The sequence below is a fragment of the Gadus macrocephalus genome, chromosome 20, assembly GCF_031168955.1.
Source record: "Gadus macrocephalus chromosome 20, ASM3116895v1".
Taxonomy (NCBI): Eukaryota; Metazoa; Chordata; class Actinopteri; order Gadiformes; family Gadidae; genus Gadus; species Gadus macrocephalus.
In genome coordinates this window covers 14,247,802-14,270,780 of record NC_082401.1, presented here as the reverse complement: position 1 = coordinate 14,270,780, position 22,979 = coordinate 14,247,802, and the positions used below count along the sequence as shown (strand labels likewise).

At 47.4% G+C, this 22,979-nt stretch overlaps 2 protein-coding genes across 2 annotated transcripts; both read right to left on the bottom strand.

Moving 5' to 3' along the window:
- Positions 1-15: 15 nt before the first annotated feature.
- Positions 16-8,514, bottom strand: LOC132448916 (acetylcholine receptor subunit alpha). Its single transcript, XM_060040473.1, has 9 exons — positions 8,294-8,514; positions 7,154-7,296; positions 6,993-7,037; positions 6,617-6,726; positions 5,898-6,093; positions 4,836-5,073; positions 1,957-2,180; positions 1,352-1,591; positions 16-991 (listed from the first exon to the last, which is right to left on the bottom strand). The coding sequence occupies exons 1-9, from the start codon at positions 8,334-8,336 to the stop codon at positions 863-865; spliced, it is 1,368 nt and encodes a 455-aa protein (XP_059896456.1). The 5' UTR covers positions 8,337-8,514; the 3' UTR covers positions 16-862.
- A 2,862-nt stretch (positions 8,515-11,376) lies between these two features.
- chn1 (chimerin 1) lies at positions 11,377-22,979 on the bottom strand. Its single transcript, XM_060039964.1, has 7 exons — positions 22,125-22,979; positions 19,855-19,939; positions 15,690-15,863; positions 14,861-14,938; positions 13,742-13,879; positions 12,678-12,783; positions 11,377-12,282 (listed from the first exon to the last, which is right to left on the bottom strand). The coding sequence occupies exons 1-7, from the start codon at positions 22,374-22,376 to the stop codon at positions 12,111-12,113; spliced, it is 1,005 nt and encodes a 334-aa protein (XP_059895947.1). The 5' UTR covers positions 22,377-22,979; the 3' UTR covers positions 11,377-12,110.

Below are 22,979 nucleotides of genomic sequence, written 5' to 3'. Positions count from 1 at the left end.
AAAGAAACGTTGGACAGAGTGTGTATCGATTTTTATTAATTGTTTATCTGTTATACATATATATTGGAAGATGTAAAACCAGTCCTTCCTTTTAATGGAGTGTTAAATGGTCTCTAGGTTTTTAATAAAAAAAAAAATTGTTAAACTAATTCAGTTAACCAAAAAGATAATTTGAAATAACCGCCTATCCTATTAAAAATTGTAATAGTATTTTCTTGTCAAACTCTAGTAAGATGAATACGTATTTCCTGTAGCAACTAATAATGTAATACACAAAACATCAACCCTAACCCTAACCCTTCATTACCAGAACATAGATATGAAGGGCATTAAATATTTATACAACTCATATATTCAAAAATAGGATACGGTATGTTCAAAATCAAACACAATCCACTATTAGAATATAACAGCATGCAGTATAAAATGTAAATAATCCAGGCCATCAAACTAGGCTATAGGCAAAAGGGGACCTTTTTATGGTGACATGAAGCTGACCTATAAAGCGTGGCCTTTCTTCAGGCAAGACTAGGTGTGGCCTGAAATGTTTTGCGATGTAATAACTAACCCTGACCAAGGCTACATTCAGGCTAGTAAGCCATTGAAAAAGGATAGTTCCTTATTGCAATATTATTAGTTCTGTCAATGATTCGCTTCATTCTCAATTCATCCTCCTATGTAATGGCAGAGTCAGCTCCACTTTGATACATACTTTCGACCAAAAAACAGATTTTCCTGTTGGATTCTGCTTTTATTGCCAACATTTCTGATAACATATCACTTATAATCATTCCCTCAAACTTTGGAGCTCCTTGAATTTCGTTTCCTAAGCCCCTAGGAGGCTAGGAAGCGAACCTCTGCTCTAGAGCATGCTGAGCTCGATGAGACGCCCGGCAAACACCCCCAGTGTGCCGATCAGACACACGGCCATGAACACACACAGCAGGATGTGATCCAGCACCATGGCCACGAACTTCCACTCCTCGGCAGCCTGAGGAACACAAAAAAGAAAGCATGTATTAGTAAAGGGCTGATTATGGTCCCACGTTCACGCAAGGGGGGTCCGCAAGGGGGTCCGTAAGCCCCTTGCGTCCACCGCAAGGGCCTGACGTGCGCCTCCCAAAGATTGTAACCTTCCGTCGAGGCGACGCAGCAACAATGGCTGTGATTGGTCCGCTCACTAAATCCCGACGCGGAACCAAAACAGGTTCACGACTGCGTCGAAGCGGCAACGTGGTCCTTGCATTGCGTGACGTGGGACCATCATCAGCCCTTGAGAGGAGGCACAGCAACACGCACACATACGGTATGCTCCCTCAATACTGTTATACGAGGGAACAAGGTGGCCTACGTTGTTGGACTCCTCGTCTGACTTCATGGTCTCGGCGATGTACTTGACCCCCTCGATGGCGCTCCGAACGTCGGGGTTCTTGGTGATGGGCGACTGGAAGGGCATGGCACTGGGCGTGGGTTTTCCGGAGATGTCCGTGATGTCGAAGCCCTCCCCGTACACACACTTGTCCGGCTTGTCCTTGCTCGGCCGCTTCATGGTGGAGAAGAACATGATGTGGGGGATGGTCTCGATGAACACCTGCGAGAGGAGGGGGAAGCAGAGGGCCCGATGAGGAATCAGTTGTCAGGAGTATTGTAATTAGTAATGTCATGAGTAATGTGTTCAAATGAATCGAAGACTGAAATTAATTCCTTGATTGTATTTACCACATTGTTATGGAGTTGTACGCAAATGAGCCTAATTGTCTGCTAACAAATTGTCTATCATCTATTTATCAATGCGACAATATGCGTCTGCCTTGTTGTTGTCAGGTTGTTACAAAAACAACAACATGGTTCGATTTAAACGCGTTTCACGCAATCGCCACTAGATGGCGGTAGAACGCAAACTATCCAAGGTCCAACCGTGCGCGGTCCGTATGTTGTGGCGTCGGGAGGACTTACCCTGCGGACCCAGTCGGGCATGGTGTGGGTGCTGGGGGAACGGTGGTGGGTATTGATGACGATGACGGTGATGATGATGGAGGCGATGACGAAGACCATGGTGAAGAGCATGTACTTCCCGATGAGCGGCACGGCGCTGGAAGTGGAGGGGATGAGCTCCACGATGACGAGCAGGAACACCGTGAGGGACAGCAGGACGGAGATGCTCAGGGTCATCTTCTCACCTGCAACGACCACATCATTAACTGCACCTTCCACAAAAGTCCTCCTGACACAGTGGTTCTCAAACTATGTTTCATTTTTTTTTATGTGTCCCTGAGCAAGACACTTAACCCTAACTGCTCCTGACGAGCTGGCTGTCGCCTTGCATGGTTGACTCTGCCGTCGGTGTGTCAATGTGTGCATCAACCGATGTAAGTCGCTTTTGATAAAAGCGTCTGCTAAATGCCCTAATTGTAATTGTAATTTTTATGTGCCACCACAGAGATATTTTTCAGCCAAGAACCCCTTTCAGAGCTAAAAACATTTCAGGGAGGAAAAGGATCAATTATACTTTTTGCATCACTGCTTGGGATAACCAGATGATGGAAAGTCAAGAAACTGTTCCCTAATTTCTCCCCCGGAAAAAGCTAAAAGCCACAGGGGCGGGCCGGAGCAAGTGCGTGTAAATCCCACTACTGACCACATTTTGGTGGTTTTAGCTTATTTTTTCCCAGATTCTCCTTCCTCCATATTTAGAGACATTTTCCGAGTACCACCTGCAAGGACTCCCTTCAATGTAGCCCTTGGTGGTACGCGACCTTCCACTTGAGAACCCCTCTGTCCTAATACATGCAGCGTTGAGAGCCATGAGCCGGCCAGAAATCCATTAATCTTAAATCAATGAATCAATCTACTGACTCTGACTGACTCTAAGAAGCAGAGTGAACCAGTAAACTATGCAGATGTGTGCAGATGTGTGCCGAGATAGAGATGGGGGGGAGGGGGGGGAGAGCTGCGCATCGCTGATCACGATGATTACTGCAGCCTTTGTCATCTCCGGCTTAAGACACTACGATAACGTTTCTGGCAAGAAAATAAATTATATATATTATATAATTAAAATTATATATATTCCTCGCATTTCACCCAAAATGTAAATAAGCTCTGTGGCGGTTGTCAGCGGCCGATAACCTCTCTGTGAGAATGTATTCCAGTCACGGGAGTAGGCAGCGTCTTAGAGACACATTGCCAATACTTCTGACGCCTTATTGCTGAGCGGGAATCCACTGGAACAACTTGACGCGCCAACAAATTGCTGTCATTGAGACGGTTACTGCAATAGACTTCCAATGTAATCATATTTATGGAATCCTTTTCTTAAGGCAGGATTTTCCATATCTAGATGAATGTTCGTCTGATCCCATTGATTTTGTTTGGTTTCAGAGAGAGCCAAAAACACGCAAATCTAACGTACACACACACACACACACACACACACACACACACACACACACACACACACACACACACACACACACACACACACACACACACACACACACACACACACACACACACACACACACACACACACAGTTGATCCACAAAGGACCCCCCCCCCCGGCACTGACATCCCCACATCAGCAACCATGTTGTCAGCGGCGGCAGCCGAACTACAGCGCGCATGTGATGTATTATACATTAAAGCTGCGCTCGGCTTCCAGACATGACAGCACAGAGGGATTCTGGGTAATGAGGCAGACCCCCAGACAGGGAAGGAGGTCTGACTGTGGGCTCGATGCGAGCCCAGAGTGATGTAGAGCAGCAGCATCACCGCTATTCAAGCCTGTGCTATGATCAGTAGAAACCAGCGTACGGAGGAGGACATGCTGAACGGCGGATTCTTCTAGAAACTAAAGACACCCCTTTTATTATTATGGGATGTACTTGACAGTTGACACCGCCGTGAAGTTCATTTAGTTTCGAGGTGTTGCTGCAACGCATCACACCCGGGCTGGGGAGCAGTTACGGCTCAACTACTCCTGTTGTTCACTTTTGGTACACGATGAGTCTAACCGTACTCCAACTCAACTCAACCCATGGCTTTTTAAACACGCTTCTCATGTTTTTAATTAAGCATCTGATGTCTATAGTACTTGGTTGTGTAGCATCTTCTCCTAGCTACCTTTGTTGTGTACCGCGAATGGGTTAACCTAGAGATTGTTAGTGCTTGGCACTTGGTTCTATGAACAACCTTACTCTACCGACAGCAATATATTGTTGTTTCTCCTTCTTCAGACAAATGTACTTATTGTAGGTTGCTTTGGATATAAGCGCCTGCTGAATGCCCTTAATGTAAATGTATAACGTGCAAGTCAAATCAACGTATGTGTGCTTCAGTAAGAGACATATACGTTCATTTGAAACGCACGGTACAACAAACATGATAATTATATCTCAAAAGCCATGAGTTGAGTTGAGTTTGGCTTAAGGTTAGGTTATGGTTCCACGTCGATGCAACGCAAGGACCACGCAGTCGCTTTGATGCAGTCGTGAACCTGTTTTGGTTCTGTGTCAGGATTTAGTGAGCGGACCAATCACAGCCCTCGAAGCAAGGTTAACATTTTTGGGAGGCACACGTCAGGCCCTTGCAGTGGACGCAAGGAGGGTCCGCAAGGACGTTATGGGTCCGTAAGCCCCCTTGCGTTGTTGCTCGGACATAGAACCATAATCAACCCTCAAGACGTCAAACGAACGTCAAAACGAATGAATGAGCAAGCAAGCAAATAAATAAACAAAAACAAACCAACCAACACGATGAACCACTAAACAGACCGACGACTGTACACACCCAGCGTGACGAACGGCTGAAGCAGGCAGCGGCGGCGGCTACGTACCCGAGTCCGTAGGCAGGTAGAAGACCAGGCCGGTGAGGAAGGAGAAGAGCATGCAGGGGATGATGACGTTGACGATGAAGTAGAGAGGCAGCCGCAGCATGAGGAAGTGGTAGGTGATGTCCAGGTAGGGTGTGTCTGGGCAGCAGGCGTAGTACACCCAGTGCTTCCAGCTGCGGTAGTCCTTCATCACCCACTCCCCGCTCTCCATGAAGTTGCTGAGGTCGGGTCGGTCACTGTCCTAGGGGAACAGGGACAGCGTTGGGCGTGACGTCAGGGCTGTGACACTAACGCTACCTTCGACAATTCAGTCGTTTAGTAGAACTTTTACCAAGAGGGACTCGCAGTGACTTGTTTTTTAGATACAGGTCCTAAAGGAGAGGACAGATTTTTTAATCATAATTGCCATCTTACTTATACGCTTTGACCTACAGTTTTACAGACTGAACCGAACCCAATTTATAAATCTATCGAGTAACCTCATCACTTTGTCACCTGACTGCTCAATGCTGTCTTAGAAGATGACATCATTTAGGCGGTACCTACTGGCACCTTAAAGGCCAGTACAGGCCACCATAGCTTCCGTCCGTTGTTGAAAAGGGAAGGTTGAGGTAGAGGGGGTTATCGTTGGGTTGCAATCATCAATCTCACCCCTAGATGCCACTAAATCCTACACACTGGCCCTTTTAGGTATCTAATTTCCATATACACATGGGGTCATGTTGTTATGAAATCAGTGTCTGGAGGAGAGTACGGAGGGTGATGGGTTACTGGGTTGATGACCACCAGGCAGGGTGTCTCTATCATAGAGTAAAGGAGAGGAGGGTTACTGGGTTGATGACCACCAGGCAGGGTGTCTCTATCATAGAGTAAAGGAGAGGAGGGTTACTGGGTTGATGACCACCAGGCAGGGTGTCTCTATCATAGAGTAAAGGAGAGGAGGGTTACTGGGTTGATGACCAGTGACCACCAGGCTGTCTCTATCATAGAGTAAAGGAGAGGAGGGCTACTGGGTTGATGACCACCAGGCTGTCTCTATCATAGAGTAAAGGAGAGGAGGGTTACTGGGTTGATGACCACCAGGGTGCCGTCGTTGGTCCAGGTGCCCAGCTTCATGCTGCAGTTCTGGAGGTCGAAGGGGAAGTGCAGCACGATGATCTCGCAGTAGCTCTTGAAGATGGCGGGCGGGTTCCACGTGATCATGCCCGTGTGCTCGAGCAGCACTTTGGTCTCGTGCACGATGGCGAAGTCGCCGTCAGCACTGTGGACGCAGATAAACCACGACAGAGTCAACACGGATAGGGGAGGGGAGGGAGGGAGGGAGGGAGGGAGGGAGGGAGGGGAGGGCAGCGGGTGATGTTAACAGAGGGGGACAGGCCAGGAGCCCGGGGGCCCTGCCATGTCGGCACTCAAACTGCCCCCGACCAGCCAACCGGAGCGCGGCATGGCACAGGTTGTGGTGGAAGCAGAGCTGGTTGTTAGGGAGAGAGAGGAACAGCCCCCAGCGTGTCAGCGGCAGCATATGGTGTGACGGGAACGTGCGACGCAGAGGCCAGATTTAGCCTGATGCAATCCGAGCTCTGCCACCCGGCTTAGCGACGGAGGTGGGGGGGGGGGGGGGGGGGGGGGGGGGGCGGTGTGTGTGAACAACACAGGAAATACGCTTGGTTGCGTCTCTCCGCGTTTGAATTTGCGTAAAAAGGGGTGTGAATTCAATGTGAAACGGTTTGAGATGTGACATGGACGAAGGTATGGATCGGCGTGGATCTGAGCGGGATGCGTACTTGTTGTACAGGACGAGGTCAGGCCTCCAGATATCCGTGGACGGGACTCTGATCTTCTTGATTCCGCCGTAGTCGTCTGGGCTCCACTGCAGGTTCACGTCCTTCCATTTCTGCGTGACGGACAGGAGATGGGGTGCTGTCAGAAATAACTAGCTGCATTTGCATATGGATTTGCATATGCTTTAATATTCATTGGGTAAAGTAACCATAGGCTTGAATGCGTTATGGAAAAAAAAGGCAGGATTTTATTTAAAAAAAACACATTCTCGAATGCCTAATAAAATTCACTTATCACCATTAGATTAAACTTTGCTTGAATGGAGGGATTAACATTTTGCGTAAGGAATTGATTTAAATAGATATACACAACGCATACCTGTTTCAACCGCACATTGCTGTTGACAATCTGGTTGACCTCATCCTGAAATTAATGAAGCAAAATTAGATGTATTTCGAGTCGAAGGAGAACCACACGTCACCGACGCGTGGTTGAATGAACGGGAGCTAAAACGAGGACTGAATGATTCGCCGTCTCACCACACTGATGAGCTGTATGAGCTGGAGTCCCACGGTGACCACCACCGGGTCCTTGAAGTGGTGAACCGGACGGACCACCTTGTTGTACCCCGTGAACAGGTTCTTGAACAGCCGGGTCTCGTCGGTGGAGGCCCAGGCTGGCCCTGCCATAACAACACACAAGATATGTTTGTTATGCTAGGCGGAAGTGGATCGCTACAGACAGCTGTTGGTTCCAGGCGTGATCCACAAATTCCCAACTGCCGTCACCTGCAGTTGGGAATGCATTTCTGCATGTTTTCTTTCTCTGTTGATACCATTGTAACTTCAAATGTATAAGTTAAGTTCAGGTTGTAGTCATTTTGTATTCTTGCTTTTGGTTGAGTTAGTTTTAAATGAATCTTATAAACACAAAGTAAGTCACGCATAATGTATTCCTTTTACATGCCGTATGCGTGTGAAAGTTCGTCTATTTTTAAGTCTTGCGTTAAAAAAACATTTGGTTCTGTAATTCCAACCTGTAATTATTTACTACATTGTCCAGTGGTATCGTAGCCACGTGGCGATGCTACTGAATTTGAAACACATGGATTGAAAAAATAAATAAAAGAGCAAAATGTGTAATAATAAGCTTATGAAGAATAATAGAATGTGTGTAAAGAGAGCAAGAAATATACAAGAATAGGCCGTAGTATGCATGGAATAGGATTGGCAAAGCCAAGCGGAGGTAAGGGTTAGTAAAGAGATTGTATTTCACCAGAAATGTGCTTCACATATTCGACAGAAGCCAGAGGCTGTGTCCTGTTTCTACTTGACCTTGGAACCCTGGGCCAGTTGGCAACATTAGAACAATGATTGGAAGAAACTTCCACTGAACAGTAGAACAACGCAGGGGATCTGAAATAAACGTAATGTGAGCATGTGTGTGTTTCCACCACACATGGCCCTGTCAATCAAACAGCCTGTACCCTAGACAAGAAACAAATCCTCCAGCGTCCTAGCCAATACAATGATTAAATAAAAAAAAGTTATCAATACGTTGCATTCATAACAAATACATTGATAACGTATCACCGGACTCAAACATACTTTACTCCACCAAGTTGATTCCCAACTGTTACCCAACGTGCTTCTAATATGGCCGCCGTCGCCACTGCTTACCTGCCAAGAACACCAGGTGAAAGAAGAACAACAACCACTCCATTATTCTGGCTTCCCGTCGGAGTATCACAAGCTACACTGAGCACCCGGACATACTGGGAGTGAGCCTCCTCGTGGACTCACCAGTGGACAACTGGTAAGAGTTATTTACCCCCGCTCTAACTTTGAGCCCTGGGCCGAAGTGTGTCATTTGACAGCCGGGCATTCTCCAGCATCTGAGTGATAAAGTATCCCGAAAGCAAGAGGGCTTATTATGGGATACCTTATAGCCAGCTGACTTATCTAGCTGTGGGAGTGGGACATCGCCTGGCTGCTTGTGAAAGGACAGGCTTGTGTACCCTATAGTAGTTCAATAGATCAAGAGATATTATATTTTGATTGTTCCTTTTGATACAAAGTCCATTTTAAACTGCTTAGCACATCCATCTTCTGATTTGTTGGTTTCAAAAAGCATAATGAACCCTTTAATGATGAAATCCTATACTCCATTTGTCAAATAAAATAAAATCTACAATTCTTATTTATATTCAATATAGCAAGAGTCGTTTTGTGTGACAAATCATTGCAACCCTTTACTCTAAGTGTCTCTCTTTGTCTGTCTCTCGTCTCTGACTCTCTCCCTCTGTCTGTCTCTCTGTGCCTCTGTATGTGTGTGTGTGTCTCTCTCTTCTCTCTCTCACTTACTTTATCTCTCTCTCCTTCCCTCTATCTATGTGTCTGTTTATCTATCTCTCCCTTATTTATCTCACTCCCTCTCCCCCTCTCCCTCTCTCCCTCTCTCTCTGTCTCTCTCTCTCCCTTATCTCTCTCTATATCTCTCTCTCCCTCTCTCTCTCTCTCTGTCTCTCTCTCCCTTATCTCTCTTTCTCTCTCTCTCCCTTATCCCTTATCCCTCTCTCTCTCTCTCTCTCTCTCTCTCTCTCTCTCTCTCTCTCTCTCTCTCTCTCTCTCTCTCTCTCTCTCTCTCTCTCTCTCTCCACCTGTGCTAGCTTGCTGTGGGCCGGCCGTGGGTCGGTCAACTCCATCTTCTCCCAGTCACTCAGCCACCAGCCTCATCCATCTCACTTAACCACCCAATCACCATTCTGGCCAAGCCTGAATTAAGAGCGATTCCTTTCAAACCTTTAAATTTCCACCCCCCACGACCCTCACGATCACGACCCCTCCCCCATTGTCGTCGGACCACACCCCCCCCGCCCCTCCTCCTCTCATCAGGACCACCTGACCTCCGACCTGGGAGGCTACAGTTCACCCTTCCCTCTCACACAGCCTCCCAGCCATCATTGAACCCGTCCATTTGCCACCATTTTCCTTCTCATTATTTCCCCCGTATTAATTAACCAGCTTTTCATCATCCCGGGTTTCCCGTCGTGCCGGTTCGCGTATGTGACCTATATTTTAAATCTCTGCTTTGATACAAAGAGTAATTGAAGCTAAATAATTATAACGGTGCAGATTGCGGCGGGGGGGGGAGAGTTTGGCGACATGCTGGGTGCGACTGAGTCTCTTTGAAGATCTGGATTATGCTGAACCAATGAGGATTAGGGATGGCATGGGGGAGATTATTATTAATGCACGTTGGCATTATAAATATATATCGAGGGATGGTCATACTGGAAAAGGTATTAACAATGAGATGTAGGATGCTCTACTGCCCTGTGAGGCAGATTCGTAAGCACTTTACAAATTAATATCTGCATTTGTCATTTATTTACATTTTTAAGTAGGTCTTATTTTCTATATTAAAGAAATACAGATTGCATAAATAAATCGTGATTAAAATGTGTTTTGTTATGAAATACATTGATGATGAGGCGAAATGAAATTGTTTTTTCATGTTTTACTATATTGGTTCTTGAAAATGCTACGGTCCAAATAACAATGACAAACGGAAACCACACACACTACGCGATATTGTGGAACAAATGTCGACTTCAGCTCAGTGAACTGTCGGTTCACTGGTCGGTTTGGCATTTATCAACATTTGGAAATATAGGTCAACTCCCCTGCTGGAGGAACTGGGAACTGTCCAATGAACACGGAGGTCAGCTCTGTCGTAGCTTACGGCTATTCTAGAGTATTACATTCTGGTAAATAGAACCCAGGATTATTATTGTTATTATAATGTGCACTATATATGGAAACCATTCCTGAAATGACGGCTCTGCTCTGGTATCATAACAGCCGTGAAGCCACGATAAGCATCTCCTCGGTTTGATCTGCGACCATCAGATAAAGGCCTATAGACGCGTGTGACTAATGATTGATTATTCTGCTCTGAAAGGCTGGATGGTGAAGACAGAAAACTAATATTTCTGCAGAATCAACAAAGACAGGTGGGTATTAGACTTCCATTAAACCTACATCATGATTTCTTATTGCTGATAGAGAGCGACACCACAAGTCCAGAACAATATTAGTGACAGCAGAAGACACGACCAAAAAAAAAGTATTAATCTGAATACCTTTAGGTCCAGAATCTAATTTAGTGGGCAACACATGATATAATAATAACAAAGATTGTAGGATTCCTTTTTACATTTCAAATTGGATACGTTTAGCCGTTTTTTTTTTCTTTGTTTCTGTAGCCCAAACAAGGGCCTAACACTTTGATCTGGTAATGAGCCACACATAATTGCAGTTAGGCGTGACTGCTTTCCAGAAATCATGTTGAGAGGCGTTCCTTGTGGGTAATTAAAACTCAAATGGATAGCTCCCACGTGACGCAGTGTGTGCAATACATCCAGCAATTAAAAATGTGTGCCGCACGCTGAGAGCCGCGGCACCGTGGGTTCTGGTCTAATCTCCCGGTGAATCCGTCTGATTGATGGGTTTCTGTACGGGGGACACAGTCATCTTCGCATCTGGGTGCAACCGTTCAGTGTGAATTTGCAGATCGCAAAGACGAAAAAAGACAGCGTGTCGCAAAAAAAGGAGCGCATGTCATTGCATTAATGTTGTTTTTTCTGCGCCTGCATTCCATTCCGCCGAGTGCCGCATTCAGATTCACGGTATACATAATGTAGTGTTTAATGATTGAATGTGGATTTGACAGCTTGTAAACATGACGCTCGCTTCGTCCGTTGTATCAGAGGCAGGTTTAATAAATTAAATCCGTCATGCACATGTTATGTACAAAATCATCACAGTAGAAAACATTAATCACAGAAAAACGCTGTTTTAACACAAGAAATAGTCAGGCAAATGTAACAAAGCACACATTGATCTTTTTTTCCAGGATTGAAGGGAAAGGCTTGAAAAGGTTATTTAAGTACAAACCGCGCTGTAAACAAACAGATTTTTTTAAGAGTAAAAAAAGCACAATTAAAAAGTCCCCCTCTTGCCCAAAAAAAAAGCAGCATTTCATATCGAGCTAATTAATGTTTCACAGAAATAACTGCATAATAAGGAACTAGGATTATGGACTGTAACTACGAAGACACCAAAAATAACCCAAATCAACAGACGATATCTAACAATAGAAACACATGCTGGGCACCGACTACAAACTGTTAAAAATAGAAAAAGGACCGCGCACCATGCATGCTGGCCCATCCGCCAGCTAAAAATCCCCCGACAAAAATGGGGAGACACACGTAGATACAAACAAGCTGGGGTGCCCCACTTGCACCCCAAAACACCGGAGAAAACATAACCAAAGTGTTAGGATCAGCACTCAGCCATCGAGAAAAACAAAACCGTATTAAATAACCGTACCGCGATTCATTCAAGTCTTTACAGAAGAAGAGCGAAGACGATGAGGATCACCGTGCCGACCCAAAAAACCGAGCGTGGGCCTTGCTGATGCTCGCTCCGCTCAGAAGAGCACGTCCTCCTTCTTGATGAGCAGCTCTACCACCTGCCGCTGGTAGCGGATGTCGTTCAGGGCCTTCATGGCGTCCATGTCTGGCGCCTGCATCAGGGTGGGCCCGAAGATGATGGCCAGGTTCTCGACGTTCATCAGGTTGTGCTCTTCGTGGAGCGCTACCCTGTGTCAGACACGGGGTACAGCACACGTTAGCGTCACAGATAGGTGGATACTTTCATCATCCCCTTGGGGAAATTGAGGTCTCCGGTAGTCCATCGAGTCAGCCAACGGTCAACAATTAACAAACCACAAAATGGACAAAGTCAATCGAATAAGCCAATTGAAAGTGAGCAATATTGCACGTAGTTGAAGTGTCCTATAAATATAACACAATTGCACATTGTCCAGTGTGTGTGGTTGGGTTTGGGGGGGGGGGGGGGGGGGAAGAGAAAAGAGAGCGAGAGAGAGCGAGAGCGAGAGCGAGAGCGAGAGCGAGAGCGAGAGCGAGAGCGAGAGAGAGAGAGAGAGACTGTAACGTGTGTCGGCCGTGTATGTGCGTGTCGGAGTTTGCCGTACCGTTTTAAGTGGACCATGAGGTACTGCAGCGTCTCGCTGTGTGACGGGGCCAGCAGCGCGATGGCCTCTCGCAGCGCCTCCAGCCTCTTCTCTGGTTCATCGATCTCTGACAAGAGAAGGGAGCGGTATCGCCGTTAGAACAAAAGCCATCGAGGACCCGAGGAATCCAGTAACCGTCTATTTTATGGGGGGAACTGGAGTGGAACGCTGCAGATCAAGACTGCTAACCACAACGTTCTCCTGCGCTGATGCTGCCGTTGCTTCTCATTTTACCATCGCAGAACCTCAACTGCTGGGACATGAAGACCACACCTGATACAGAACCGGCTTTATATGGTATAGTATTATAGTGCAGCAAAGTATAGTATGGTATAGTATTATAGTACAGCACAGTATAGTATATTATAGTATTATAGTACAGTGTAGTATTATAGTACAGCACAGTATAGTATCGTTTAATAATACAGCACAGTATAGTATAGTATAGTACAGTGTAGTATTATAGTACAGCACAGTATAGTATATTATAGTACAGTGTAGTATTATAGTACAGCACAGTATAGTATCGTTTAATAATACAGCACAGTATAGTATAGTATAGTATTACAGTACAGCACAGTATAGTATAGAATTATAGTATTGAATTATGGTACAGTACAGTATAGTGGATCTATTAGTATCTTAGGGTATAGTATCGTAAAGTATAGCAGACTCGTGCATTCTAGAACAGCACAGTAGAAGAAGCATCTAAAAATAGCCTAGCTTCTGTTTAAACACCCATATGGTGTGTTTTCGGGGGGGCTGTGTGATTACTGGTGGCTGTGCGGCAGGCAGGGGGTGGGGGGATAGTTACAGACCACTTCCTCCCAGGAGCAGCTTGACCCATCACCTTCCAGCGCGCCTCCACTCCCCCACCCTCCCGCGAACGAGTTACCGGCGGCTGACGCAGCAGCGCACGTTCGCCCCGCGTCTCTCTGCTAATTGTGGGGCACGGTGTTGTGGTTACGTAAGGTGGGTCTGACGGATGGGCAGACGTCACACCGGCCGGGGCTTGCCGTACTCACTGGCAGCCTCGATGAAGCGGGGGTAAGCGTCGTAGGAGATGATGGGGACGGGCAGGTCCCTTAGGTACAGCTTCAGGGCGCCCGTGATGATGTTGATGTCTTCGTAGGCGTCCACCGAGATGTCCGTCTTCTCCCCGTCTGTTGAGAGGAATTAGAGGAAACAAAAGGAAGGGGGGAAAGAACGAGAGGGAAGATGAGCTTTGCAGAGAAACCGCCTACGTCAGCACACCGCCACGGAGAATAAAGAGATTGCGATTCTGCCCGTGAGGAGGAGGAGGAGGAGAAAATAACTCAGAGCCCCCTCTCAGCTCTCTCTGAATATAAAGTGGCTGCTATCACTCGCTCGGCCGGCTTTATTCTGGCTCTCCCGCAGACACGCGCGGCGGCGTTGCGAGAGCTGGCCTACTTGCTCCGGAGGACGGAACATCACAGGGCTTTGAGCCGGAATGACTGGCTCTGTCACGCTTCATCTTCCCCCCACACAGACGCTCGCACTCTGGAATTGGCTTTTTTATTTTCCGCCCGATTTCCAAAAGGTTGGCCTCGAAAACGGCTAAAAGTCAAACCAACCAATCCGGTGTGGGGGTGAAAAGCCTATTTTCGGCGGCTCTCTGGAGCCGCAGGCGTGCTGATATGGCGCTGTGTTTAATGAAATTAGAAGCTGTTCTTCTGCCTTGTGGAGCACTCTCTCCCCGCTGTCCCCCTGCTCTGTCCCCAGTCCACCCCAGAGAGGAGCCCTCTGCTGGGCCTAGGGCTCCCAGATGGACGCTAATCCTCCACAAATATGGCACTTTCTGCCTAATCCCAGATTTTCCCTTCACCCTTATGGCTCTTATGTAAGCACACCGTCGCACGCCGCAGCCCGCCACCGACGGCGGTTGCGTCGCGTGCGAACGCCGTGACACTTAAGGGTGGGACGGCGGCGCGGGTTTCACCGAGACGGGACCCAGACAAATAAAATCGAAGATATAAATGTCACCTCGCATGTCACCGTGGATACCTTTGTCTGACGCCATCTTGAAATAATCAATAATATGAATCACATGTCATCGTGGATACCTCTGTCAAACGGCAATCCTGAAATAATCCATAATATAAATCACATGTCGCCGTGGATACCTTTGTCAAACGCCATCTTGACCTCCTCCACGGAGTCGCTGAAGCCTGATATTCTGTACAAGCCCTCGGACTTCAGACCTGGGGGGGGGGGGCAGAACACATTGAGGGGGGGGGGACGGGGGGTGAGTGGCGATATCACATCAAGACACTCCATCATGTTGTCTGACAATCAGGGAAACGCCCTTGAAAAGCTTTTGAATATGCAGCAGGAAATGAGCGGCGAGACACAACATCGCGGAGGAGAACAATATGGACAAAATCATTTTCCACACCACTGGGCTAAGTAATAAAGACATAAATCAAAAGTGGAATTAGTTATAGACGTCGCGCATTGGAGGGCAGAAAATGAGAATGCCACGAGCATCCTGCGTAGCTGAGTGATTCCCCTGAACAGGAAACGGGAGAGTCCATTTCTAATTACGCGTGTACAATTACCGACGCCATCGCCGGACCCTTCAACCATAACGCCGTGAAATCATAACAACAAGTCATTTACGAGAAGGAGTCCTTCAAATTGATTCATACATCAATAACACACGTTTTCAATTTAAAGAAAGTAAACAAAGGGAGTGAATGGACAGATGGACGTGAAGGGGAGGGACTGATTGAACATTAACACAAGAAACACTTCGGACGGCGGCAGTTGGGCGGCCATTTTGTGAACTGACTGAACCCTGGACTCAGTTGAACATTTCAAATACTAAAAACTCTTTGTTCGGCAGTTTGGCGACCATTTTGTGAACCAACTGACCTCTGGACTCAATTGAACATTTCAAATGCTAAAACCCTTCGGACGGCGGTTGGGCGGCCATTTTGTAAACCAACTGACCTCGGGACTCGATCTCCCGTATGCACATGTCCACCACCATGGGACGCGTGGTGTTGTGGGCCTTCACCAGGGTGGTGAGGTCGCAGCTGTACACCTTGCGCACGTGCTTCAGGTTTGGCTTGCAGTCGTTTGGCACCGCGGCAGAGCACTGTTTGTGCACGTTTATCCCGCAGTCTGTGGAAACAGAAAGAGGATGAGCGGTTTATTGGTGGAATAATCAGAGACAGAAGGCCAGAGCGGAACACACACACACACAGAAAAAAAAATCTTGTTTGCTCAGATAACGGATTTGAATATATTCATGCTTATTAAACGGGCCGGTTATTAAATTAATTTAATTATATTCGTATTTAGCCCTGTTTGAATGTATAATTGTGCTTGCTAAGGGCTAAATCCCTTCCCCTCATGTGTGCTCTGAGAATGTCAGTGGAACTCAGGGGAACCGTCCAATAGCGGCGCAGGAAATTGCGGGTGGTCAGCGGCCAGGCGTGTCATTGAAGTCACCTTGAGCACCGGAATAGAATACAGATCTGGGAACAGTCACCTTCACAGCGGCTTGTGTGTCTTTAGCAACCGAGCACAACAAAGGGCCCGCGAGCAGGGAGAGGAAATTACATTTCAGCGGTTCTGTGCCGCTGCTGTTCTGGTTCCAGCTGGTGCAAAATAAGAGCGTGTGGAAAACAGCACAATGAAATATATAAAACACTAAATAAAAGACAGACCTAGACGAATTCACAATTCAGTAAATAATAATGAAAGAATATATATTATTCAGGGTTTATTCTGACTGCATAATGGTCTGTCTTAATGTCATTGGATTCCTGATTTAATGATGATGTCCACTAAGAGAAAGTAGGGGCATTGATTTAAATTGTGTGTGTGTGTTCCCCTGTGTGTGTGTGTGCAGCCGGAGCCGGCTGTTCCGGGCAGGTTTCACCTTGTCCAGAACCTTGTCCACAAGCCTGCAGCCCACAGAGAGCTAAAGCAGAGGAGGAGCTCTCTCTCTCTCTCTCTCTCTCTCTCTCTCTCTCTCTCTCTCTCTCTCTCTCTCTCTCTCTCTCTCTCTCTCTCTCTCTCTCTCTCTCTCTCTCTCTCTCTCTCTCTCTCTCTCTCTCTCTCTCTCTCTCTCTCTCTCTCTCTCTCTCTCTCTCTCTCTCTCTCTCTCTCTCTCTCTCCTCTCTCTCTCTCTCTCTCTCTCTGCTTCCAAACAGAAGCTCTTAGAGGGAATTAGCGACGCGCTAAAAACAATGTGGCCTGGAGGAGGGAGAGTTAGCTTCCCTCTCCTCCAGAGTACCACACACACACACACACACACACACACACACACACACACACACACACACACACACACACACACACACACACACACACACACACACACACACACACACACACACACACACACACACGGCATTGGAAGCGGAGATGAAGACGCTGCGGGCTACACCAGACCTAGTTTGCAACACTAAAAGAAATGGGCCAGCTCTTCAGTCAGTGGCTTCTTTTGAGCCTCCTTTGAGCCTCCTCCAAGCCCTGATGGGGGATTTTTTTCCCCCTCTTCTCTCAACAAAGCGGCCCTTGAATTAAATACATCACATCAGATTTTTTTTCCCTTCTATATTTGTAAACAAAATAGCAAAAAGAGCAGATATGTTTTTTGTTCTGTTATCGCCGAATATATTTCGGATTAGCGGGGGACCCCAGAGAAATACATGCCGCCTGCATTTATATGCATTGGCTGTGAAATGTAATTACTTTAAGGGATGATTCTCTTAAGGATATGAGACAGGCGAGGTAATGGAGTGGGGGGGGGGGGGGGCATGTCATCAGACCCCAGACCTGTTAGGTGGGGAATTGGCCAAATGTTCTCATTGACGGCCCAGAGTCCCAGGTGGGAGGGGGGGGTGCAAGGTGGGAGGGGCAGGACCCAAGGGACACACACACACTCTATCAAACACACACACACAAACACAGACTGTCAAACACACACACACACACACACACACACACACACACACACACACACACACACACACACACACACACACACACACACACACACACACACACACACACACACACACACACACACACACACACAGGGCCCGGGAGACAAGAGCAGGCTACTTTAATGCATGGTCAGCTCTGTCTCCGTTACCATGGCGAGGGCTGCTGGTGTTGTCTATGGGATGGACTGGGAAGGGAGCCCTTGTTTTTGGCGAGAGACGTTTTGGACGGTGTGATGAAAAGCTAGGTCGATGGCGGCTCGCTACCAATCCAATCCTTACTCGACCACGATGACAGAAAGATCTGGAGACGCGACAACAGCCAGGGTTGAGACGGGCCGTTGAGTTATGTTTCTGTCCGCTCGGAGGGGGGGGGGGGGGGGGGGGGCAGGGCTGAACTGAGTCTGATGAATCTGAATGCGCATGGAAGTGGAGTTCCTTCCCCTTGGCTCGGAGCTGCTCCTCATTAACGAGACTTGCCATCTTTGTTTTCCTTCAGATGCGTTTTCTGGCTGGGGGGGAGGGGGGGGGGGGGTGTTTGGGGGGGGGGCAGGCTGTAACTCTGATGAGAAAATGTGGCACAACAATCACCGACACTCGCTTTCTGGCACCCGGCCAACAGCAGTTCCCCCCCCGACCAAACAGAGAGACACTGAGCTACAACAAGAGGGACCGGGGCGGTGGGAGAGGACTTTAGGAATGCTAATGTCTGCTGCTCTGCCCCAGATTCTGGTCGCCATGGTGGAGTACGAAGGAATGGCGAAGAAAGAGCCAACAAGGCCACTTTAAACACAGATGTGGCTCTCGTCCTGCTTTTGTCTGCTTTCTATAACCAACGCATCAATTATTAATGTCCCAGCTCCCACACATACGTGTGGCCCATTTAGTTTCATCAATAAAACATTCAATATTTTCACCCGATGGTTGGAAAAATACTTGGAAGCAGAGATCCACTCCGAATACTGTGTGTCTGTACAATGAAGTGAGCAAAACATAGATATCAATTAAGGAATACAATATGCATGATAAATATGACTATATGACTACATCAAAATATATATGATAAAAAAACGATATGCATAATATTCAACAAAAATAAAATCCTAACCAGAACTAGTAGGGAAACCAAGACCTGAACTTTGCAGAAATAGATTTAGTTGAATACATTACATTACACAATTACATGAAATCCAGTTTTACCAATCCATTGCAATGGTGCATCAAGCTAGTAGGACAAGCTAGCTGGCCAACAATAGCTTGTTCAGTTCATTCATGGCTCTTTTCCCATTTGTGTAATTTCACAAATATTCACAAACAGGAACAGAAAGGATTAGAACCACAGCCTCTGATATGGACTTATACCAAAATCCAATCAATTATCAGAGAGATCGTTTACTAAGAATTCTCCTTTAATTAATTTTACTTCACACGATTTCACGTCCAGATAGAAAGTTTGCATATTTTTCATCTTGATCAAGCTAACCTTATTTATTAGCACATAATTTATCCTTTCAAGCAACAGCTTTTTCAGTTTGCGCTAAATCTCTGATCGATTGCTCAACCGAAAACCCAATCAGATTATAATAACCGTATTAACGTGCGGGTGTTGTGCTTTCATCACATCACATGATCGCAGAACGACTCTGAGCCATTGAGGCCCTGTTTCACTCGATTACGCAACCCTGAATGACCCTTCCAGTGGTGTCAAACTAGTGGTGGGATCACAGGTCAGACTCAGTTAAACGCCTGCTCTCCTATTCAGCCAATAAACCGGGCGATACATAAAATATGATGCTCAATTCCTCCACGAAGGAAGACAGAGACTACTGCAATATGAGCCCTGAGTTAATTCTGTTAGATATACGAGGGCCGGGAGAGAGACAATCATGCCTGGGGTTTCATTTAGCTGTTGTTTTATTGTACTGGGGGAGGGGTGGCAGACCATCTTTGCCTGCAATCTCTTTTCCTTGTTTCTATGATTGGATGGCTTTGCACGTTGTACGTTGTACAAACATGCAGTTTATGATTGTATGTCTGTTAAATTGTCATCATGTCTGTCTCGCTATGGCTCGTTGGGATGAAGGGGAATTTTTGGGACAAACTAGAGCTATCAAGTGATGTCTTCTCTTACAGATTATGTTGGGAAAACCAAAACGTACCTGCACATTTGACTCCCTGGGCCACGAGTCCCCACATGAAGTTGGCACAGTGTTCACACCAGTGTGGCCCCCGAAACGTATGGACCTGGAACACAGGACACAGCCGGTTAGTGTTATTTATACACACAGCCTTGTTAAATACTCAATCCTGATAGGTCAATGACGTTTCAAGGGTGGGCATTGTTTTTAAATAACGGGTTGTGGTTTATTCTTTACACACATATTGAGAGAGAGAGAAGAGAGGATAGAGTGACAAAGAGAGAGAGCTAGAGAGTGCTAGAGAGAGAGGGAGAGAGACAGAGAAAGTCAGAGAGAGAGAGCGAGCGAGAAAGATTCTCTCGAAAGATCGCGAGAGATAGAGTGCAAGAGAGAGAGAGCGACAGAAAAAGAGAGAGAGCGAGAGAGACAGATTGAAACAGACACAGAGAGACAGCGACATGGAGAGACAGAGAGAGAGAGAGAGAGACAGAGCGAGAGAGAGAGAGAGAGAGAGAGAGAGAGAGAGAGAGAGAGAGAGAGGCAGATTGAAACAGACACAGAGAGAGAGCAGATAACAGATAATCCCGGGCCGGCTAGATAAGGAAAGCATGATACAGTCTTGAGTGGGAGAGAAAGAGTGCAAGAGAGTGACAGAAAAAGAGAGAGAGACACAGAGAGAGAGAGAGAGAGCGAGAGAGCGAGAGAGCGAGAGAGCGAGAGAGCGAGAGAGAGAGAGAGCGAGAGAGCGAGAGAGAGAGAGAGAGAGAGAGAAAAACAGACACAGAGAGAGAGCAGATAACAGATAAACAGAATATCCCGGGCCGGCTAGATAAGGAAAGCATGATACAGTCTTGAGTGGGGCAGATTAAGCAGGCGACCCTCTGTGTTTATAAGGATTACCGTTTCAACAACCACTCAAAATATTAATAACGGTTTAGGGTAGCCGTGCTATTGGCTGTGAATTGAAGCATCATGATGGAAATAGGCTACAGGGCGATGGGGGGGGGGGGGGGGGGGAGAGAGCTCGGGTGCTCAAATATGCAATGGAATGAACAACATCGCCAGGTAACAACAACCCAGCCAATCAGAAGGCCCAAACCAGGCAGGGGAATGGGAACGGGCCAATCACAATTAGGGGCTTCCCCACATTGGGATAACAAGTTGGCATGGGGAAGACTAGGGAAACATTAAATTAAAATATGGAAGATGTAGGACTTCAAATTAAGGGTTTGACTACTCCGTCATGTTATTGTTTGGAAGAAAGAATCACACGGAAAAACACAATAAATCACCATAGTGAGCCTATTTTCTATTTTTCTTCTTTTAAGAATAAAATGAGATGTACCACAGATGTTAGATTAACATTACTTTATGTTCTGTATTCTATGGCAAAAAAGCAGAGACAGGAAATAATCCAAAAGGAATTCCAACAGTAGTTAGGTCAGATTTCACACTCCAATGGGACGTTACATAATTTCACGTCAACAAAACAGCAAAGCCCCACATTGCTTTGTTTCATTCAGTTGTGATTATAACACCAACACCATACTGTAGCTCTCAGACCACAAGCTCTCTGAATGGCATGAGCCGCGCACACACAGAGAAAACATCCCATCCTGAAAGGGGTTGACGTCACCTGGAAGTGATTCGGTTTGCTGTACTGTGGTACAGTAGCGGGCATCATCTAATAACGATCATTATATACGACTCTGCGCGCAAACAGGAAGGAACTGGTGTGCATTAGCGGCGGAACCAAACCTTTCAGGAGTTAATGCTTGTGTCCCTGGTGTTGTTCCATCAGATATCGACAACAGCGGAGGGGAGCGGGAAGGCTGGCTCGACACAAACAGCCCGACAGAGATACAAACACTCACACTGTAATGTGTTCCCCCGTTTCAGCGCCCTAATCCGTCCGTCTGCCCCTCTCCACCGACAACACACCCCTACCGCCGCACACTTTAACTCTGATTAGTGTAGAAGCCACTCTGGACAAAACAACACAACAGCTTCTGTTGTTCACCCTCTCACCCGCTCACAAACTCCTGTCCTGACTCCCTCTCACACGAGAGCCGCCAGAGCAGCAGGAAACACCAAAACAAAACAGGTCGGACCACATCGCCATCAATCAACCACTTTCCCGTTACCGGGGGAACGCTCCGGTCTCCGACCCGAATCACCAAAACAAAAACAGGTCGGCAACATCTACCACGTTCCCAACACTAGAGACGGTCGGAGTGTTTCGGTGTCGGGAACGTGTCCCCCCCCCCCCCCACCCCGAATCCCGGTCTTACCTTGAAGTTGTGCACCTTGTCGTACTTGGGTCCGGCGGCGTTCTCCTTCAGCGTGGCCCTGCGGACCAGCGAGGTGAGCTGGGAGTAGGCGAACAGCTTGAGCGGCTGCCAGAGGGTGGCCGGCGGCTTCTGTGGCCCCATCCTCATTCCCAGCGCCGCTGCCAAAATCTCCTCCTGGTTGGCCTCTCGCTTGCCCTTCTGCACCAGGGACTTGTCCCCCTTTTGGCCCTCGTAGGCCTCCCTAGACGGCATGCCCCGCGCCGTGGCAGAGTCGGACACCGGAGGGACGGGGACGGGAGAGAGGCGTCCGCAGGCGGGTACTGAGCGGGCCTCGGAGCGGGTCTCTGAGAGGGTCTCTTAGAGCGGGTGGGCGCCGAGCGGCACTCTCTTCACATCTTCTCCGGGTAAACAAGGCGTCTGCGTCACACGCGCACACACACGCACACGCACGGCACACGCGCACGCACAGACAGCCCAGGTTTTTAAAAGGCAAACATAATCCTCACACCAGGAAAACGATGGTTCCAGAAGCAAGGGGGTTGAAGAAATAGAAATAGTGTCCTTTCAGTAAAATCCCGTGACAGCAGATTAAGCCTTCCTCTGCTTGGAGCAGCGCCGGCTTCTATGAAGAGGAGTAGGAGGAGGAGGACTGTGGTGGTGGTGGTGGTGGTGACGATGATGACGATGACGAGTGGCTGAGGGAGATAGGCATCAGCGCCGGGTGCTCATGTGCTCCCCGGGAGCGCGTTGTCTGCAGAAGAGTGGAGGCTGAGTTGTGGCTCCGAGCCTATCTGTGCTGTGCAGCTCTGAGATGCTCTCTGGACGGGGGAGACACACCGCACTGTGTCTGATGCT